At 41.6% G+C, this 19,941-nt stretch overlaps 1 protein-coding gene across 7 annotated transcripts; it reads right to left on the bottom strand.

Moving 5' to 3' along the window:
- Positions 1 to 1,310: 1,310 nt before the first annotated feature.
- LOC147450803 (uncharacterized) lies at positions 1,311 to 19,294 on the bottom strand. 7 transcript variants are annotated; one of them, XR_015189166.1, is made up of 4 exons: positions 18,245 to 19,284; positions 18,053 to 18,158; positions 1,690 to 2,256; positions 1,311 to 1,585 (listed from the first exon to the last, which is right to left on the bottom strand). XR_015189166.1 is itself a non-coding variant. In XM_086519838.1 (2 exons), exon 1 carries the CDS (start codon positions 5,990 to 5,992, stop codon positions 5,390 to 5,392), a length of 603 nt encoding a protein of 200 aa, XP_086375964.1. In that variant the 5' UTR covers positions 5,993 to 13,989; the 3' UTR covers positions 1,885 to 2,256; positions 3,908 to 5,389. The 7 variants fall into 7 exon arrangements, 1 of the variants encoding a protein (XP_086375964.1); XR_015189168.1 differs by lacking the exon at positions 1,311 to 1,585 and having other exon boundaries at positions 1,885 to 2,256; positions 18,245 to 18,355; positions 18,721 to 19,294; XR_015189170.1 differs by lacking the exon at positions 1,311 to 1,585 and having other exon boundaries at positions 1,885 to 2,256; positions 18,245 to 18,355; positions 19,015 to 19,294.
- Positions 19,295 to 19,941: the final 647 nt, after the last annotated feature.

The raw sequence follows: 19,941 nt of genomic DNA, 5'->3' as shown, positions 1-19,941 counted from the left end.
GGCCTAAAATGTCAAGAAAAAGTAAAAAATCTGAGTTTTGGCCAACTCTTGAAATCTTTACCTCAATGTGTCCTTGAGCTTACTCACTGGTTCATACAACTTTTAGGCTTACTCTCTAGTTGGCTTGCGTGGTTTGGAGTCATTTTGTGCATTTTCTAGCCGTAGACCTGAAACTCTGCAACTTAACATAAACAACTCACAGATGATTTGTTTGAAGTAAGCACTGTTCTGAAACCCACCTTGGATCCTACTTACCCTACTCCTAGGTTCTCATGCAATGGGATTATGGAAAGTGTCCACAAACACTCATTTTCTTGTTTTTTATGATTTTCAGAGCCTTGATCTTAAGACTTGTCTTGCCTTTCAATCATTCTCTAAATCCTAATCTAAATCTATAATCCTACAATCTTAAAGGCACTCGGCAAGTACAACTTACCTCCAAGCTACCTCTACACAGAAAAGACGACAATCTTAAGCTATGCGGTTTCTAAAAGAAAGTTTTATTCTAGGTGAACCTAGAGGAAGTTAATGGACAACTACACAAAACGCTTGTGATTTCCCTAGTTTAGGTCTATTTGTCCCCGACAATGACACCAATGTGGGACACATGTTTAATCTCACCATCTTATCTTATTGCAATATTAGCGAGAACCACGATTAATTTATCAAACCATGGGACGAAGCTGACTCGACTACTGCATAGAGGCTACAAGAGGGTGTCAATTTCTCGAAAAACAACCAGAAACTCACATCTAACTCAAGCTACACTCAAGTGACTGAAATCACCAAAAGCCAATCGCTTATCGGCAAACAAATCACATCCGTTACAGCATCAGATGACATCCAAACGTAACAAAACTTCTAGGACAAGTTTATAAGACCTAAGCACACATGCTTATGGTCTCAAACCCCACTTTAGGTCAAGTTCCAAAATTGTGATTATTAACAACAATGGATTTTTGACCTAGTCATTTTCGACCCAGAATGCATCTAAATGATTAGCAATGATGCCCCAATATCCTACCTATGCTTAGTTTTTTATTTGAAAGTGTAAATTCCTAGTTATGATGAAATTAGATCATGGGTCAGCGACAAAAGCTACGAAATACTGTGAACTGCTTACGTCAATGGGTAGAGCTCTTACATGTGGTTGCAATGCAACAAACATGACTACAATGTGACAACCGGGGAGGGAGTAGGAAGCGTCAGAAGGAGAGGAGTAAGCGCCGTTAGCTCACGCTGTGTATTTCTTATCCAAAACTTAATAAAATCTTTACAAAGTTGTCTTTTATACCTTAGCCAAGGTCTAAAATATGTAATGCCCGGTGCCCAAGACCTTTGAGGCTCCAACTTATTGTATCTGCACCCTAGGCACAAGAACTAACCTGCTCTTTACAACTTGCAACTCCCATTGAGCCCATAACACATTAAAATATTACAATGGCTTGAAATACATCAAGAATTTACAATACGTGACCATTTTGGCAAAACATGTGATAAATGTATTGATCCAATCTTTACTGCTTCTTCACTTTGATCTTTGATGTACATCCGTATGTCTGTGGTCTTTAGCAGCTTCTATTAACTGATGTTGACTCAGTTAACAACTGTGTGCAAGCCACAAATAGCTCCAAGCACGCAACTAGGCTAAACTAGTAAGCTCAAAGATGGCGATGGTCTGTTACTCACCGCTCTACGCTTGCTGTCGTGGAGGATTCCTTGTTGCGAAGAAGAAGGGGTCGCCGCTATGCCACGCTCAACAGCTTTGCCGCCGCCGTGCTGTTGTTTCAATGCTCAATCACGCTCTCTCTCTCTCTCTCTCTCTCTCTCTCTCTCTTTCATACACACACACACAAAAGGAGATGAAGAAGAAGAAGGTGGAGATGGAGCAAGAGCACTCTTTAATTGCACAAATGAGAGAATAAGAGATTTTTAGGTTTAAGTGACTTTTATATGAACTCGCACCATTCACACTTGGGTGCCCATGCTTAGCCAACTAATCCTTTGAATGTTCCAGTTAGAGTACGCCTTTCATCGGCGATCACTCTTACCCTTTTCCTATTGGACCAAAAAGTCTGGTACCTGACTCTACCAAATAAATAATACGTCATCCATCTTAGGTGATAGGAATGTGTGTGAGGGTTAACATTCCCCCCTTCGTGATGTAGATTCCGTCCTCGGAAGCTATGGAGTTGAAGCTCGTTCGTCGAGGTGGAAGAGCATTTGAGATGAATGTCCTTAGCCTTCTTCAGTCACCTGCAAAATCAAACAACATTGGCACGGCAATTGCATTCTCATATACAATTAAAAAGCATATGCAGTTGTAGGCAGACAGTTTGATTGGTAACAGAATTTTAAACCATTTGTCAGTAATAAACATTAAATTGTAATATAATCAAACACATAAACAGTTGTAAAGGTAAAAAACTAAACAAGTTCGGAGTCGCTAATTTAACAGTCAAAAGGCACTAAAGATCGACTATTGATACCATGGATAAGCTTCTCAATTTTCTCTGGTCAATTAAGTTGTTTAATCGCGAGAGCCATGTATTTTATGTGCGAGGGTTGACTCGAGGCTATGCCTAAAAGACCTTGTAGTTAAGCTACGATAAAAGGAATTGCTCATGAAATCATCACCTGACTTATTTCCTTTTCTTTGACCCCCCAAAGTCTTTTCACATTGTTTCCATTTTGATGTGTGTGCATATTTTGTATGCCTTGGGTTTTTTCTTTTCAATGAAAAGCGTCGACACTAGGAATCTCTAGGGCTTTAGTACCATAGGCGATACATGTAAATGGAGTACCAAATTAAGATGAGATTTCTCTTTCAGCTTAAGATTTTACATTGTGGCACTTTGATTTTTTTTATTTTTTATTTTGTTTTCAGTATTTTAATTTTGTAACTTTGGGGGCTCATATAACATTGCTACCCTCCCCAGGCTCATCACATTAGTAAACTCCCTTTATAATACTTAAGCTAAAGGTCAATAGGGACTAAGCCCACTAGAAAGAACTAGTAGATTTCACACAATGCTGCATAAATTGGATCAAGAACCTAAGTAACCATTGATTATTAGGAAGGCATTCCCCATGGTATTAAGAGAAGATTTCTAACGCTTAGCTTGGTCAAACTAGCTTAGTCAAACTACTTGATTTTTAAACCTAAACAAGTGATTATGACAAAAAATTACATTGAATTTAATGTTTGATACTAAGCAAATGCGTTGAATATTATGCTACCAATCACAATTAAAGCAGACAAACATGGATGCAAAAAGATAAGGGACAATGCTAATGGACAAGAAACACTTGTTTGTGTTGATGGTCGCGCTTGATTTCAAGTGTGAACGAGAGAAAGATTCCATGAAGGTACAAATCCTAACAACACCAACACGTTCCTGTATACACTAGGAAATACAAAGAATACCTCTAGGAGGCACATCAATGGGAAAAGGTACCAACACTTATTGAACACAATTAAAAAACATAAGGCACCCTAACCTAATTATTTGTAGTCTCCATAGAGATCCAAGGGAATAGGATATTGTAGAGATTAGGGGGGAACCCTAAGGCTAAACCCCTATCCTCGTCGTCGAGAAAAACAAAGTCATCATCCGTGAGACCATATGTGCCATCCGTATAATCATGTAAATCTTCTTTATCATCAGAGGCACCAATGTTTACTAAAAAGTTCACTAGATGCCTATAGTCATCTTGGTCAAAAAGATAGGCTTGTGCAATGGGAGATACACTCTCTACTAAGTATGGATCAGTCGTGGTCAAGAGACGTATCAGCCATTCTAATTCCTCGAAATTCATCTCACATGCTAGCATACCTACCAAATCCCATTCACAGGCAAGCATCGGAAAGACCATGTGAAACATTTGTGAAAAGTAACGAGGGTACCTCTCACCCAAGGTAGGAGTGGATGACTCTAGCGTACTAGCCATATCTGTACACGCAAATAGATGATGGTTAGAGTGCAAATATTATAAGGGTCGTGTTCTTATGCATAATGTGTTTTTATGATTTTGTGTTATGGCTCTTGCTCTTTTTCTTTTTTATCTTGTTTTTGTGAGTATAAGGCTTTATATATACATTCCCTAAGATTGGAGATTGAGAGGTCAGAAAAGAAGGTTGAGAGGGAAGCAAGTAAATGATGGATGTCAGTAAACACTCCCCCCTTCCTTGGGTAGATCATACCTTTTGGAATGATATTGTCACCTTTTGAAACCAATTGTTCCAAGTTGTTATGGGTAGAGGCTTTATCCAATAGTTGTTATGGGTAGAGGCTTCATCCAATAGTTTTTGACTACCCTATGCGTTTCATCTACTTTCAAGGGTGGTAAGGTACTCTCCCATGATTTTATTTGCAAGATTTTTGTAGGTGTTTAACTTACAACGGGAGGTGCAAACTTTTTCTTGCTTGTATGGATATGTACAATGGTAGGTGGAGGTTGTGTCAAAGCTTCTATTTCCATATAGGAACTACACGAAGAGAAAGAAGCTTCATTTGATTTCCCTGTTCTTGAGCTAGGTGGAAAAAAATATTCTTTCTTCGGTACCCAAACTAGCTGTGGAGCGGGTGTGTAGCATTCCGTAATTTTTTTCTTTCCGCAATCTTCAATTTGTTTTGGAGCCACAGGATTGAGCTCACGTGGGCCCGGTGACAAGTAAGAGCACAATTTACGTTTTGGCACCCAGATTTGATCATTTCCTTTATAGTAGCCTTGGGCTTCCAATAGTTTTTTAGGAATCCAATGAAACGTTTCTTTACATTTCTTGGGGCGAATGGGACGTCTCTTACCAGGCTTCTGTCTTTTAGCACTAGCTATGGTCGCTAAAGAAGCTTTAGGAACCCACTTGTATGTTTTCTTTGCTATATTGGGATGGGTCTTGTGTGTCTCAAGCTTTATTTCAACTACATCAGTTGAAGCTCTAGAGAGTTGGGCTATGGGGACATATGGTTCAACCTCTTGGACATGCAGTATTTTGGGTTTTATTTTCTTAAGAGGCAATATCTCAGGGACTATGGCTTGAGTGGTAGGGCTAAGAGTTGGTTTTTGTGTTGTGACACCCCCTGTCCCCCAATGAATAATGCATTTGGTGGCTATCATACACGTGCGTCCTAGGTTTATATTACCCTCCATAGTTCCAAGAGGCATGACCAAAAAGTCTTGCATTGTCATAACTGGCAGAAGTGTTTTAGATTCAAAAAATCGCAGTTTGTTTCTTGTTAACACCCTTGACTTGGGTAATACTCTCCGATAGAGGTGGCTTCCCTAACTCACACCACACCCCATATGATAGCAGATTATATTTAGCACCCGTGTCCAATAAGGCGTTATATAGCACTTTTCCATAGGTGTTGTTTAGCTCAATAGGGTATCATAGAGGTGTGTCAGAGTCCAGCCAATCCTTGTCGGTTTCAATGTAGAATGCGTGTGTAACCCCAAGGTTAGCCTCTCGTTTTTGTCTTATGCGTTGTTGTAGCTCCTTAGCCTCAGCTTGAGCTTGTATCTTCTTCAATTCTGTTTGTGCCATGGCTCTCTTTTTTGTATGGATGGCACGTAGCTCCCCTTGGCTTAAAGGATCATAGTATCTTTTAAATTTTCTCCCATTGAGGAATCCAATGGTTTCAACTCCATAAAGAGTCTCCACACGAATGATTTCTTGTGGGGTGATCTCACATACTCTATATGGTCCTTTTCCCGCATATTTCAACGTTTTCTTTTTGTAACGCACTCCATACACAAGGACTTTATCACCAACATTGATATCTTTGTTCTTTAGATGACGGTAAAACCATTTCTTCCTCCTATCTTTCTTCACAAGTGAATTTTGCACAGCTAATTGCCTCTCTTCATCTAGCCTTTCAAGGATATATAATCGCTCAACTAAGGGGTTACCATCCCAACCTTCTTGAGACGCTACTCGAAGACTAGGAACAACAAACTCCCATGGCATAACCGCTTCATGGCCATACACCATCTTAAACGGTGTGCAGTTAATGGAAACTTTGTACGCAGTACGATAAGCCCATAGAGTTGATGTGAGCTTTAAATCCCAATCTGTGTGATGAGCTTCCACCGTTTTGGTCAAGATAGAGATTAAGGTCTTGTTGGTGCTCTCAGCTTGACCATTTGCTTGTGGATATTAAGGTGTGGACTTATGGTGAGCTATCATAAAGTTGGTAGTGAGTTCTTTTATTACTTCATTTATAAAATGATTACCATTGTCACTCACAATCTCAAAGAGACAACCAAATATTGTAATAATGTTCTCAAAGAGAAACTTGCCAGTTGACCTCGCATCGGTCTTACATGTCGCCTTGGCTTCCGCCCACTTTGTCACATAGTCAGTGACAACGATAATATATCGAGATTGAGTGCCACGAGCTGCCAGACTAATTGGGCCTACAAAGTCCAAACCCCATTTTTCAAATGGTTGAGTCACTTTAACAGGATGTAAGGGCATCTTATCCTTTTTTTGTGTAATCTTGTAACGTTGGCATTCATCACATCCTTTTGCAAAAAGTGATGCATCCTTGAATAAGGTAGGCCACCAATAGCCTGATTGCAACACCTTTCTAGCTGTTAGTTCCCCTGAGAAATGTCCTCCGGATATACCCATGTGGGCTTCTTATAGTATGCATAAATACTCATCCTCACGGGCACAACGTCTAAGAATATCATCATTCCCTAGACTATAGAGATTTTGTGCAATGAGAGAGTAAGGTTCACATTCTTTTAACAGTTTTCGAGCTATGTCCTTACGAAGCTCTTTGGGTGGAAAACCATTAACTAGAAAGTTCACAATCTTCTCACTCCATTCAGGTATGGTTTCAACTAGGAATAGATAAGTATCGGGCAACTCATCATCGATTCCAATAGGGGCTTCACCATTGGGTATGCAAGACAAGTGATCCGCCATGACATGTCTTTTACCAGGTCTTACCACAACAGTAAAATCAAACTCAAGGAGAATTAACAACCATCGTGTAATTCTTCCCGTGGAACAAGGTTTATCTACTAGAGACAACAAGGATTGATGATCAACATAGAAAACAAACTTGTTGGGCCAGAAGGTAGTAGCAAAATTTCTTCACTGCATAAATCATACCTAAACCTTCTTGCTCTGTAGTGGTGTAGTTTCTCTTGGCATCATTCAATTGACGACTTGCAAAGCTAATGGGGTAGTCCAGTTTATATTCTCCTGGTTGAGCTAGAACATACCCAATAGCAAATCTCAATGCATCAATATGCACATGGAGAATTACATTCCAATCGGACACTTGTAGAATAGGAGCGCTAGTCAAGGTCTTTTTCAATGACTCATAAGCACTCTGCGGTCCATTGGAACTCAATAAGAGCATGTACAAAGGATGAGCTATCTTGGTAAAGTTTAAAATAAACCGTTGGTAATAACCAACATGGCCCATTAACCTTTGAAATCCTTTATAGTTTGTAGGTGGTGGCAATTCTTGAACTCCTTTATAGTTTGTAGGTGGTGGAATTCAGCAATGGCTTTAATTTTTCTCTCATCTGTGGAAATCCCATTTTTGGACACTATATGCCCTAAAATGACTCCATGTTTTATCCAAAATTGGCATTTGAAAGGGTTTAAGGAAATGCGATATAATCTTCACTTCTGAAACACCTTTCGTAAGCATGATAGATGTTCTTTCCGAGAGGAATAAACACAAAGGTCATCTAAGAAAGCTTCACAAAACTCCCTCAAATATTCTCTAAAAGAAGTGTTTATTAATCTTTGAAAGGTAGCAGGGGCATTGGATAAGCCAAAAGCCATAACACAAAAATGCGAACACTCCAAATTTGGTTATAAAGGTTGTTTTAGCTTGGTCCTCCTGTACAATTGTGATTTGATTGTAGCCAGAGTACCCATCTAAATAGCTATAATCTTCCTTCACTGTAACTCTTTCAAGCACATGTTCTGAATGTGACAAGGGGTAATGGTCCCTCCTAGTGGCAACATTGACCTTCTTGAGATCCATGCACGATCTGAGTTTCCGATTCTTTTTTGACACAATCACTATTGGAGACACCTATTCTGAGTACTCAATAGGATATATGAATCCACATTTCACAAGATTTTCAATCTCTTCTTGAACGATTATTGCATATTTAGGATTCATTGGGTAGCTCTCAACAGTTACAAGAAAAAGATGTAGTATTACAACAAAACAACCCAACATCAATGAAAGCACGTAATCAAAGCAAAGAAAATGCAGATAAAGTTAAACCAAGTTTAATCAAGTGCAACATTGTTGGGGAAAACGAAGAAAAAATCTCAAGAGAAATAAAGCTAGATTTCTAGTTAGACAAAAACCTCATGTCTTTTCGCACTTGGAAAAGATGTGGCCAACCACAACTGGAAGATGCTCTTGAATCTGTGAGCATATCAAAAGACAAACGAGCATAATGATGGGGAATCATCTCCACCACCATTGAAGTAAGTTCACAGATCATCAAAGCTCAATTCCAAGTGATCACAACAAAGGATATGCCAGAAGACGTCATAATAGGAATGCCAATGGCCCAAAAGATGTTAGAGATACAGAATTCAATGAAGATGCAGTCTTCAGAGGCAACAAAGAATGAAGACCAAGACTGGTCATCCATGGAGGACAGCAGAAGGTCCTCAAGCACAGTTAGGATGGAGGCTGATGCGAATTTTTTTTTATTGAAGATGACTCATCTCCATCAAACAAAATGTCAGAAGAGCTTAAAGCAAATCAGGCAATATCAAGTGCAAATCAAATAGAGCAAAGAGCAACCACGAAGCTATTGAGCAGAGAATGCCACCAAAGCCAGAAGTTAAGAAGAACAAAGTTGCAGACAACCAAAAAGAAACAGGAAGCCCAAAGAATTAGACATTGACAACTAAATCAGCTGATGTAAGTCAAATTGGAAAACAGAGTCTCAAGCCACCCTTCATAGAGACACAGCTAGATCAAGATGATACCATGGCAAAATCAAGACAAAGATCTTCAATAGAACCAAAATGATTTAGAGTTGCAAATTTCACAAGAATCAAAGACAAATCGTGCAGACAAAGGTAAAGCTAACGTGGAACTTCCACCGATTAGCAAAGAAGGTGTGACAGTATATGCCTCTACATCAAAGAACCCTCATGGATCGGATTCTTCAAGCAAGTCAAAATTTCAAAATTTCAAGTCAATTGTTGGCCCAGCTAAAACCTCTTAGGAGACACCCAGAAAAGAAAAGATATTTCAGCCAAAGTACTCAAGAAAGAAAAAGATACGCAACCAAGTGTTTGTTTTGAGCAGTTTGGTCAAAATCAATGATCCAGTTTGTATTAAAGACATGAATTCAACACAAAAAGACAAACACATGGGATGGATACCATCACAATGGAGCTTAAATAAACAGGAGTACTATAGAGGTAACAGACAGATATGGGTACCAAAACCTCAGGTAAGGGCATATGAAGTAACGTCAAGTCCCTCCCAAGAAAGAAGGCCCACAAGGTATCAACCTCGACAATATCCTAGGATACCTAGGAAGAAGGTATACAACAAAACAACATTGAAAGAGGCTAAAGTCTACCACAACTCACAAGAGGATACAGAACAAAGATGGATCTCAAAGAATGTTCTTCTTGGACAAGGACTCTACACAAGGTATACAAAGAGTTGGCTACCAGTCAACCACAAGACAACTGTAACTACACCAAACTTGCATGAAGATCTCAAGATCTCGGCAAGACCTAAAGCTCAACAAAGTCAACAAAGGAGTTATGAAGGTCATCAAGAGGTTTGGATTCCTAAGTCTTTCAATGATCCTAGTCAAAAGCCAGAGGCCAAAAGTGAACAAAGGCCTCCAACAACATCAAAGACTTCTATCAACAGGCCTAATTAGAGAATCAAACAACCAATGGAGTCTTCACAGTCAAAGAAGGAAGACCCAACCAATGTGAATGTAGATTCAAAGATGATAAAACAGGTATGGGAAAAAAAACCTTCAATGCCAACTTGGTCCTTCACTAATCCTCTTTTTGAGGATTCAAGCTTACTTTTACTTGAAGAAATGTTTGTAGTAAGCTCAATAATGTAAAAGGTCAAGTCGCCATGGTGCAAAAAACACTCTTTGGCATAGTCAGAGTTGGGCTACTGAGTCATAAAATGAGCAAAACATTAGTCCCAAAGCTTCAAGTCATATTAAACTTTGTGCTAAGATTTGTAGTTATTAGGCTTACGCTCAACCTGGAAGCGTTGAGCATATCTAACGTCGTGTCGCTCATGCTCGATGAGATGAGCATAAGAGTAAAATTCTATTAACTTACAATTGGTGATGTCGTAGAGCCCAACACTCACGCACAATGCGTAGTAAGATGAGAGCACATATCCTCGTCAACGAAAACCATTCTTAAAGCGGTGCCAGCTTGCAAAGCCATGTCATATGCTTTTATAGCTACACCATCTTTCTAAATAACCCCTCAAAAATCTTTCTTGCACAGCATATTGTTTTCCATGCATTTCTGTGTATGCATAAATAGGATGTCCCATCGTTAGACATATGCATTAGACACTCTTTTTTGCTTCCACCTATGCACCTTGAGAGGACTACAATAGGAAAACCAATGTTCCATCATACTACTCTTTCATATTTGCTGCCCCTTTTAATTCCATATCTATAGGTAAATAATCCCTTGAGTACTTTATTAATGTTTCCCATGCTAATAAGTACTCCAATAATGTGCATATCCCAAAGCACTTTTTTCCCACTGGGTTTTTTCCCTTTGGTCATCTGGGTATTAGACACTAATTTAGAATCTCATCATTCTACTTTACTTGTACATACTTTTCATCAATAAACAATAACCTCATCATGATGCTATTACAACGGACAAATACAACATAATCTCTCAAATCGGCTATGTAGACCAATGAAGATGCTGCAGCAAACTAAACCTCATCAACAAATCCAATGACAAAATGAAGATCAGCCCATCAACAACCAAGAAAAACCTTCCACAGCCTCCACGGACACCTTTCAACAGTGCCCGAGGATGGGCACTAAAATCAGAAGGGGGGAATGTTAACTGAGTCAATGTCACTTAACAAAAGCTACTAAAGACCAAAGACGTATAGATGCACATCGAAGATCAAAGTGAAGAAGCAGTAAAGATTGGAGTCACACATTTATCACACGTTTTCCCAAAATGGTCACGTTGTAAATTTTTGATTTATTTCAAGCCATTGTAATATTTTAATGTCTTACTGGCTCAATGGGAGTTCCAACTTGTAAAGAACAAGTCAGTTATTGTGCCTAGGTTGCAGAGACAATAAGCTTGGAGCCTTAAAGCTCTTGGGCACAGGAAATTACACATTTTAGACCTTGGCTAAGGTATAAAATCCAACTTTGTAAAGATTTTATTAAGTTTTTTGGATAATAAAAACGCAGCATGAGCTAACGGCGCTCACTCCTCTCCTTCTTGCGCTTCCTACTCCCTTCCCGGTTGTCACATTGCAGTTGCGTTTGTTGCATTGCAACCGCAAGTAAGAGCTCTATGCATTGACGTAAGCCATTTACAGTATTTTGTAGCTTTTGGCGTCGCTGATCCGTGGCCTAATTTCACCATAACTAGGAATTTACATGTTCAAATAAAAAAATAAGCATAGGCAGGATATTGGGGCATCATTGCTAAGCATTTAGATGCATTCTGGGTCGGGGGCTGCTGAGCCATAAAATGAGCAAAGCATTAGTCCCAAAGCTTCAAGTCGTATTAAACTCTGTGCTAAGAGTCGTAGTTATTAGGTTTACGCTCAAACTAGAAAAGTTGAGCATATCTAAAGTCATGCCACTCATGCTGGATGAGATGAGCATAAGAGTCATATTCTATTAACTTATAGTTGGTGGCATGTCGTAGAGTCCAACACTCACTCACAGTGCACAGTAAGATGAGAGCACATATCCTCGTCAATGAAATCATTCTTAAAGGGGTGCCAGCTTGCAAAACCATGTCAAATGCTTTTATAGCTACACCATCTTTCTAAAGAACCCCTCAAAATCTTTCTTGCACAGCATATTGTTTCCCATGCATTTTTGTGTATGCATAAATAGGATGTCCAACCACTAGACATATGTATTAGACACTCTTTTTTGCTTCCACCTATGCACCTTGAGTGCACTACAACAGGCAACAAATGTTCCATCATGCTACCCTTTCATATTTGCCATCTCTTTATTTCCATATCTATCAGGACATAATTCCTTGAGTACTTTATTCATATTTTCCATGCTAATAAGTACTTCAATAATGCCCGTATCCCAAAGGCACTTTTTTCCCAATGGGTTTTTTCCCTTTGGTCATCCAGGTATTAGACCCTAATTTAGAACCTCATCAATCTATTTCCCTTGTACATACTTTTCATCAATAAACAACAGCCTCATCATTATGTTATTACAACGGACAAATGCAACATCATCTCTCAAAATCGACTATTCAGACCAATGAAGATGCTGCAGCAAATTGAACCTCATCAACAAATCCAACGACAAAATGAAGATCAGCCCATCAACAACCAAGAAAAACCTTTCACAGCCTCCATGGACACCTTTCAATAGTGCCCGAGGATGGGCACTAAAATTGGAAGGGGGGAATATTAACTGAGTCAATGTCAGTTAACAGAAGCTGCTAAAGACAAAAGAAGTAAGGATGCACATCAAAAATCAAAGTGAAGAAGTAGTAAAGATTGGAGTTACACATTTATCACATGTTTTCTCAAAATTTTCACGTATTGTAAGTTCCCGATTTATTTCAAGCCATTGTAATATTTTAATGTGTTACGGGATCATTGGAAGTTCCAAGTTGTAAATAACAGGTTATTTACTATGCCTAGGGTGCATATACAATAAGTGTGGAGCCTCAAAGGTCTTGGGCGCCGAACATTACACATTTTAAACCTTGGCTATGTTATAAAAGCCAACTTTGTAAAGATTTAATTAACTTTTGGATAAGAAATACACAGCATTGGTGCAACCAAAGTTGGTCCGCGCTATAAAGTGTGTTGTGCAGTGCAAAGGGTGCTAACAGGTGCATGGTAGAGGGCTAAAGCCAGTGTGGGAGACCTCAGCAGGACAGTGGCAACGAAAATGCATGCTTAAAGTGTTTTTTTAGGCCAGGAGGACTCCGAAGTGGGCTAATTGGGACAGCATGTCAAAGTGTTCGAGATGCGTGGAATGTGCCCCGAAATGTGGTGTTCAAGATGCTCTATAAGCTCGTCCAGACGGCTCGCCAAACAGAGTCCCGGTGTGAAAGTTATGATTGTCCAAAGTTGGAAGGCTTCACAGGTCTCGACGGGTAGGGCAGGTATGGACAGGTGGCGAAAAATTGGGATCAGTGGATATGCGTGTAAAGCTTGAGTTGTCAATCATGCCGGTCTTTTCGGTTCGGCATTCGGAGCTCAAACGGGCAAGTTATGGCCTGTGGAATATTTACCGAGGGTCGAGTATGTGCTCACCGGGCCACGTTGATAGGCGTGCTGACAATGATATTTTTGAGCTCGCCAAGGTTCTAGAACTTTGTATGCAATGCATTGGGCTAATCGATTTTTGCGGCTTGCTGCTCAGAGTCATGGGCATTAAGACGGACTAGTTCAAGCTAGCAAACAATTGTGGCAAGGGAAAATTGGGTTTTTTTTCCCTTTTTGGACGCATTGTCCGAGGCTAGCATGACATTGAGTGGTGAACAAGAGCTAGAATTCAGAGTCAATATGGTGAAGTTCTCATGTGGGATGATCGGAAAAATCATTTGACGGGTTTGAGCACGCGAAGCACTGATAGCATATGTTAAAACTCTACCTTGGTTATCAATTGAAAAGGGAAAAGAGTGGTGGCTGGAGTTTGCAAAAATAGGGAATGTCGAATGCTTTGAGGAGGAGTAAAAAAAGAGCAAGAGGAGGGATTTGTTGAAGTGAAAAGAAGCAATAGCGCCCGGCCGGGCGCTATTGCTCAAGATGACTTTTTTTAGAAAGTAGGAGAAAAAGGGGAAGTAAAAGGAGGAAGAAGACAACGTTTTCGAAAAAGGGTTTTTTTCGTGGATGGTGGAGGAAAAAGGGAGAAGAGCATTCGTGTTCGGCGATCGAGCCCGGCATGTATGGTTTGCGAAGCGGCTCGAAAGAGCGAAAGCCTTGTAGGAGAGGTAGCCAGCGAGGGTTGCCAATGGAAGTAGCTGGTTTTTATGGATGAGTTTGAAGCTTGTTGGAGGCAGTTTGGTGGCTGTTACGCATGTGGTTAATGGCGATTGCTTCAAGATGGAAAAGTTTCTTGCGTGTCTGCATCCTGTAGTTCGTGAGAAGGTTGATGATGAAGAGCCGCGAGGTTATGGTAAAGCGGTCCAAGTGGCCAAGGTCAAGAGCAAGAAAATGAAAAGAAAGATGGAGCTCGGCTTGCTTAAGACGACAGAGTATGCACCTATTGTAGCAGCAGGGTGTTCTTTGGGCCCGTTGAGGATGGTGCCAATGATGCGAAGTATGCAGCCTGTTGAGGTAAGGCCAATGGTGAATTTTGCTTGTTCGAAGGTGCCTGTTTGCAAGATGCTAGTGCCAATGGTGGATGTGCTTGCCAACGAGGGCAAGCCATGTGTTCAAGAGAGTCTGTGTGCAGCGAAGATGGTAGATGCCAAGTGCCAAGTGAAGCTTGAAGAGGCAATAGAGCCTGTTCTTGTGGAGTCTTTGCTCGAGAAGATGGCAGGTTATGGCCAGGTTGTAGGTACCAAGAGCTTGGATTTGGAATATGAGAGTGTGCAGAGCCAAGTTGGGAGTAGCAGAGGTTTTTTGGAGCTACTAAAGGATGTGAATACAGGTGCCGAGTTAGCCTATGGCAGTGATGGTGATGGGAGTGTAAGCTCGAGTTTGTGGGATACAAGTGAAGAGAACGGGTCCGCGTCTTATGGCGAAGAGACGGACTCTAATGAGCCTGAGATGGTACAGGTAGAGCTGCCTGGTTTGGTATATAGGGATGTGATGGTTGCCAATGTGGCTGAAGTGCAGGTGGAAATGCCCAAGCTTGGGACTGAGGATATGCATGCAAAGTTTTTGTGCGGCACCATGCTTATGGTGATGTTGGTTAAAGTGCCGTGCAGTGTGCTTTGATAGTGAGGCAGGTACGAAGCTTGCCCAAAGAGGAAGCTGCCATGGAGGTGGAGAGTGAACAGGTTGAAAAGGATGGTCTGCAAGAGGCATTGATGGAGCCATGTGGCTCTCTTGGTTCGGATGAGCATGAGGATACGGTGTTTGAGGATGCCACAGGCATGGACTGCAATGGTATGATGCCGTTAGAGAGGCCTTTGGGTGATGAACAGGTGCATTTGGCCATGGGTGAAGAGGAAGAGCAGGCTATGGGTGATGTGAAGCCATCAAGGGAGATGTGCCATTGGGTCATGAAAGCCATGCTTATGAGTGCAGCATTGCAGTGGGCATGTCACCCGTTACCGGAGTCCGTGGAGGAGTCCTCCACTTTACATGGTTGGGTGGGAGGGTCAGGTTTGTCCGTTGATGTTGGTTTGTCCATCAATGCTGGTATGTCTGTTGGTGTGGACGTTGCGCAAAGTGGTGAGCACAATAGTGCTCTTTTGAGTGCTTGGATGCCAGTGGCTGCGTGGAGCAGTGAGGCTATGTTGTGTGCACTATTGTGTTTGTGTTGGGGTGCAACACTACAAGGAATTGCTACTTGTGGATGGACAAGACCAGTGCCAGGTGTTTGACACTAGTGGATGATAGTGGATAAAGTAGGGGGTTAGGCAACCCGCCTAAAGGAAGGCCAACAAAGCACGAGCTATGTATATATTGTACATACAGGTTGTGGTGTGGTTTGAGGTTTGCTCAGTGTTGGTGTGGTTATACCGTTTTGGTGTGCAGCGAGTATGCTTTTGGTTGAGCATAAATGCTCAACTAGGGGGTGGCTATGTGTGTTGTGCAGTGCAAAGGATGCTAACAGGTGCATGGTAGAGGGCTAAAGCCAGTGTGGGAGACCTTAGCAGAACAGTGGCAACGAAAATGCATGCTTAAAGTGTTTTTTTAGGCCAGGGGGACTCCGAAGTGGGCTAATTAGGACAGCACGTCAAAGTGTTCGAGATGCATGGAATGTGCCCCGAAATGTGGTGTTCAAGATGCTCTAAAAGCTCGTCTAGATGGCTCGCCAAACAGAGTCCTGGTGTGAAAGTTATGATTGTCCGAAGTTGGAAGGCTTCATAGGTCCCGACAGGCAGGGCAGGTACGAACAGGTGGCGAAAAATTAGGATCAGTGGATATGCGTGTAAAGCTCGAGCTGTTGATCATGCTGGTCTTTTCGGTTCGCCATTCGAAGCTCAAACGGGCAAGTTATGGCCTGTGGAATATTTACCGGGGGTCGGGTATGTGCTCACTTGGTCACGTTGATAGGCGTGCTGACAATGATATTTTTGAGCTCGCCAAGGTTCTAGAACTTTGTATGCAATGCATTGGCTAATCAATTTTTGCGGCTTGCGGCTTGGAGTCATGGGCATTAAGATGGACTAGTTCAAGCTGACAAACAATCGTGGCAAGGAAAAATTGGGCTTTTTCCCCTTTTTGGACGCGTTTTCCGAGGCTAGCATGACATTGAGTAGTGAACAAGAGCTAGAAATCGGAGTCAATATGGTGAAGTTCTCGTGCGAGATGATTGGAAAAATCATTTGACGGGTTTGAGCACGCGAAGCACCGATAGCATATGTTAAAACTCTACCTTGGTTATCAATTGAAAAGGGAAAATCTGGTTTTATTAAAAAAAATATAAGCCAGCCTTCTTTCTCATCCCTGATGGACAATCAAACTAGGGACTACTGAAATGATAAAGCAGTACATCGGATGGTAGTTGGATGAACCCTTTCCAATGAGAAAAATCATATTTGTTTAATGTTCTCTATTAGGGTTTATAGAGTTCCATATCAAGTATCATGTTGCAAGCATGCATAATTCAATGTGTTGCATTTGGCTTCAATTAAAAACTAAGTCTTCTGCAAAAGAATGGTGATGAGTTTTTAGTTCTGTTTTGCAAGTCCCTGCATGGGTAGACCATATTAACCAACTGATTCCTCTCGTTCACTGGTTGCCTTAGCCAACCTACCAGGTCTCCATCTTTAAAAAAATCCTTGTTTGTAGGTCACTTTCCAATGAGGAGCTCTAGCAAGATCACCCCAAATGACAAGATGTCCCCTTTGAAAGTGCACTAAAGCTTTGGTAGTGATGTGGAGTGTGGAGGCACATAGTGAGGTGCCCATGCCAATGTGCTCACACTCAAGTGAGTGTCAAATGCACTTATTGGCCATGCCATGCCAAAGTCAACATTTTGTCTCAAGGTTATCTTTTGACACATTGGCACAAGGGTTCACCGGATAGACCTGGGTTGTGTTCAAAATTTGTTGAGGTGGCAACTCTCAATTGCCCAACTGAAGGGATTTGGGCCAAAGATGTATTTACTAGACATATCAATTTGAACCACAAAGGACCAATTGAATCCTTCAAGCTTGTTATGGGAGAGGTCCATAAATTGTATGGTTCTAAGAGCCCAGTATCACAATACTGTTGCCCTTGCATTTGCAAATATCATTGCTTAGAATTGAGGCCACATCTAGAAAGCTTTGTCATTGCTCAAGAAAGGTCCGTCTCGACTTAAAACTAAGCCACATCTAGAAAGGTTTGACACCGTTCAGGGAAAGGTCTATCTCTCGAAGAACTGTCATTTCATGTTCAAAGTAGCCAAAGTCAAGTTGGAGACTGCAGGTACTAAAATACACATGAGGTCATTTTTTACATTGTGGAAGTGACAATGACGAGATGGACCCAACACGAAGAATTTTACATAACATAACTTGCCCTTTGCAGGGCCATTTGAAGGGCTAATAATGCTATTCTGAAATAATAAGAAAAAGTGAATCACCTAGTTGGGGGCTAAAACTAATCATAGCTAGCGAGAGTTAATAGAAGTGTAGAGAAAGCGAACAATTGTGAAGATGTGCAGCGGGGGAAAATGGGGTGGTGGTACTTGCCCAATAACGCTGGCAGCTTAGGGGGAGCAGGGCTATCAACACTGTAATTTGAGCCATTAGAGGTAGCTTGCTTCAGCCGGTGGTCGATCTTCTCGTCGGATCTGGCCTGCTCACAATACCACAAATCACAAAGAGTTTTTCAATAATGTGCGTGTCGAGAGAGAGAGAGAGAGAGAGAGAGAGAGAGAGTACATGTTGTTGGTCTGTAGCGTGGCTACACTTGGAGTTGGCTAGGGGCTCAACAAGCTGTCCGCCTCATAGCCGCATAATGCTCCTATGCCATTCTCCTCAACTTGTAGCGCACTCAAATTAACATGTAAACCAGTAGTATGTGTCAACAATTTTGGGAAAATCGTTTATACATAGAATCAACATTGATGTTGTTTCATCACTAAAAGAGCCACATGCGCAAGCAAGGATAAACACGCGGCCCAAAGCATTCACAGGTGGTCTAGAGGCAGCCTGGAAAGGCAAAGGTGATGAGACGACGAGCAGGTGGGCAAGTAGATGCGACTGCTGGTAACTCTCGCAAACAACGCTGGTTGGCTAGTGCAATCCTTGCAGGTCACTTACGTTGATGGCAGGGGCTCAAAATCGACTCACGCTTGGGGTTTTTACTTCAAAAACTCAAGCCTAACGTAGGGAATCTGCAAAATTTAATATCAAACCTGCAAATAGGGGTTGACGGTTGCAGTAAACCAGTATTTGCAAAACCTACATGGCATCACAAATTACAATGACGGTTGCATACATCGGCTTTGGACGAAGCAAAGATAGCATGCTAGAGGCGGGCTCAAGCAGCATAGAGGAAGATAAGCTATGCAAGAGGGGACGTTCATGGTAGACAGGTGGCTCACGGGCGACTGGAGCTATGGCGTGCAGGAGTGCAGAGAGAGAGAAGAGAGAGAGAGAGTGGGGGGGAGTTTGGTAAAGTAAGAGAGAGAACCAATGGCATACTTTACCTACACATACACAATCGACATTTCTGTGGGCTCATGCACCTCGCTCCTCCATGTGTGCTCTTTCCTCTCTGTTCCCTACTTCTCTCCAGCACCATGTTTTCGCTCAGCCTTCTCCTACTTGCTTGCCTCTACAAGACCACAAATTTTCTTCGTCTTTGGCTGCAAAAACCATACAGCTCAATGTAGTTGAGGTTGAGAGAGAGAGAGAGAGAGAGAGAGAGAGAGAATCTGCCGGATATGGTGGTCCTCATCTCATCACTTGTTTAATGTGAAAACATCATGATACAACAAGTTGTTGCCACTATCTAGACCTCAAATCTTTCATATGAGTGTTCTTTTCGTCGTCCAATGAAACAATTGTGACTTTTTAAAAATAATCCCCCTTTTTCATTAGCAAAAAAGGAAACCGTCACTAAGGCCTCCCCCCTTTGGGGTAGGCCAAACACAGCAAGCGGAGGGATTTGTTGAAGTGAAAAGAAGCAATAGCGCCGGGCGCTATTGCTCAAGATGACTTTTTTTAGAAAGTAGGAAAAAAAAGGAGAAGTAAAAGGAGGGAGAAGACATCGTTTTCGAAAAAGGGTTTTTTTCGTGGATGGTGGAGGAAAAAGGGAGAAGAGCGCTCGTGTTCGGCAATCGAGCCCGACACGTATGGTTTGCGAAGCGGCTGGAAGCCTTGCAGAAGAGGTAGCCAACGAGGGCTACCAAGGGAAGTAGCTGCTCTCGAAGTGAAGCGAGAGATGAATTTTCCCATCGAGGCGTATGCCGACCGATTTGGTTTGTCGAGGGAGGTGTGTGCCCCTCTGTATGAAGCAGCGATGGCCATGGTGTAGCGTTGACACAGTTCATGGAGTTTGTACATGGTGTTTTTCTTTTGGAGGAGAAGCTTTCACTACTGGTTTTACGTCGTCTCCCCCCCTTCCCCCTCTT

The sequence above is a fragment of the Adiantum capillus-veneris genome, chromosome 9 (genome assembly GCF_014529385.1).
Source record: "Adiantum capillus-veneris isolate H3 chromosome 9, ASM1452938v2, whole genome shotgun sequence".
Lineage (NCBI taxonomy): Eukaryota > Viridiplantae > Streptophyta > Polypodiopsida > Polypodiales > Pteridaceae > Adiantum > Adiantum capillus-veneris.
This window is presented reverse-complemented; position numbering and strand designations above follow the sequence as displayed.

What these genes read in the sequence shown, in the direction of transcription:
- LOC147450803 (XM_086519838.1), bottom strand. Translation starts at nt 5,992, where the DNA reads ATGGTGTATGGCCATGAAGCGGTTATGCCATGGGAGTTTGTTGTTCCT.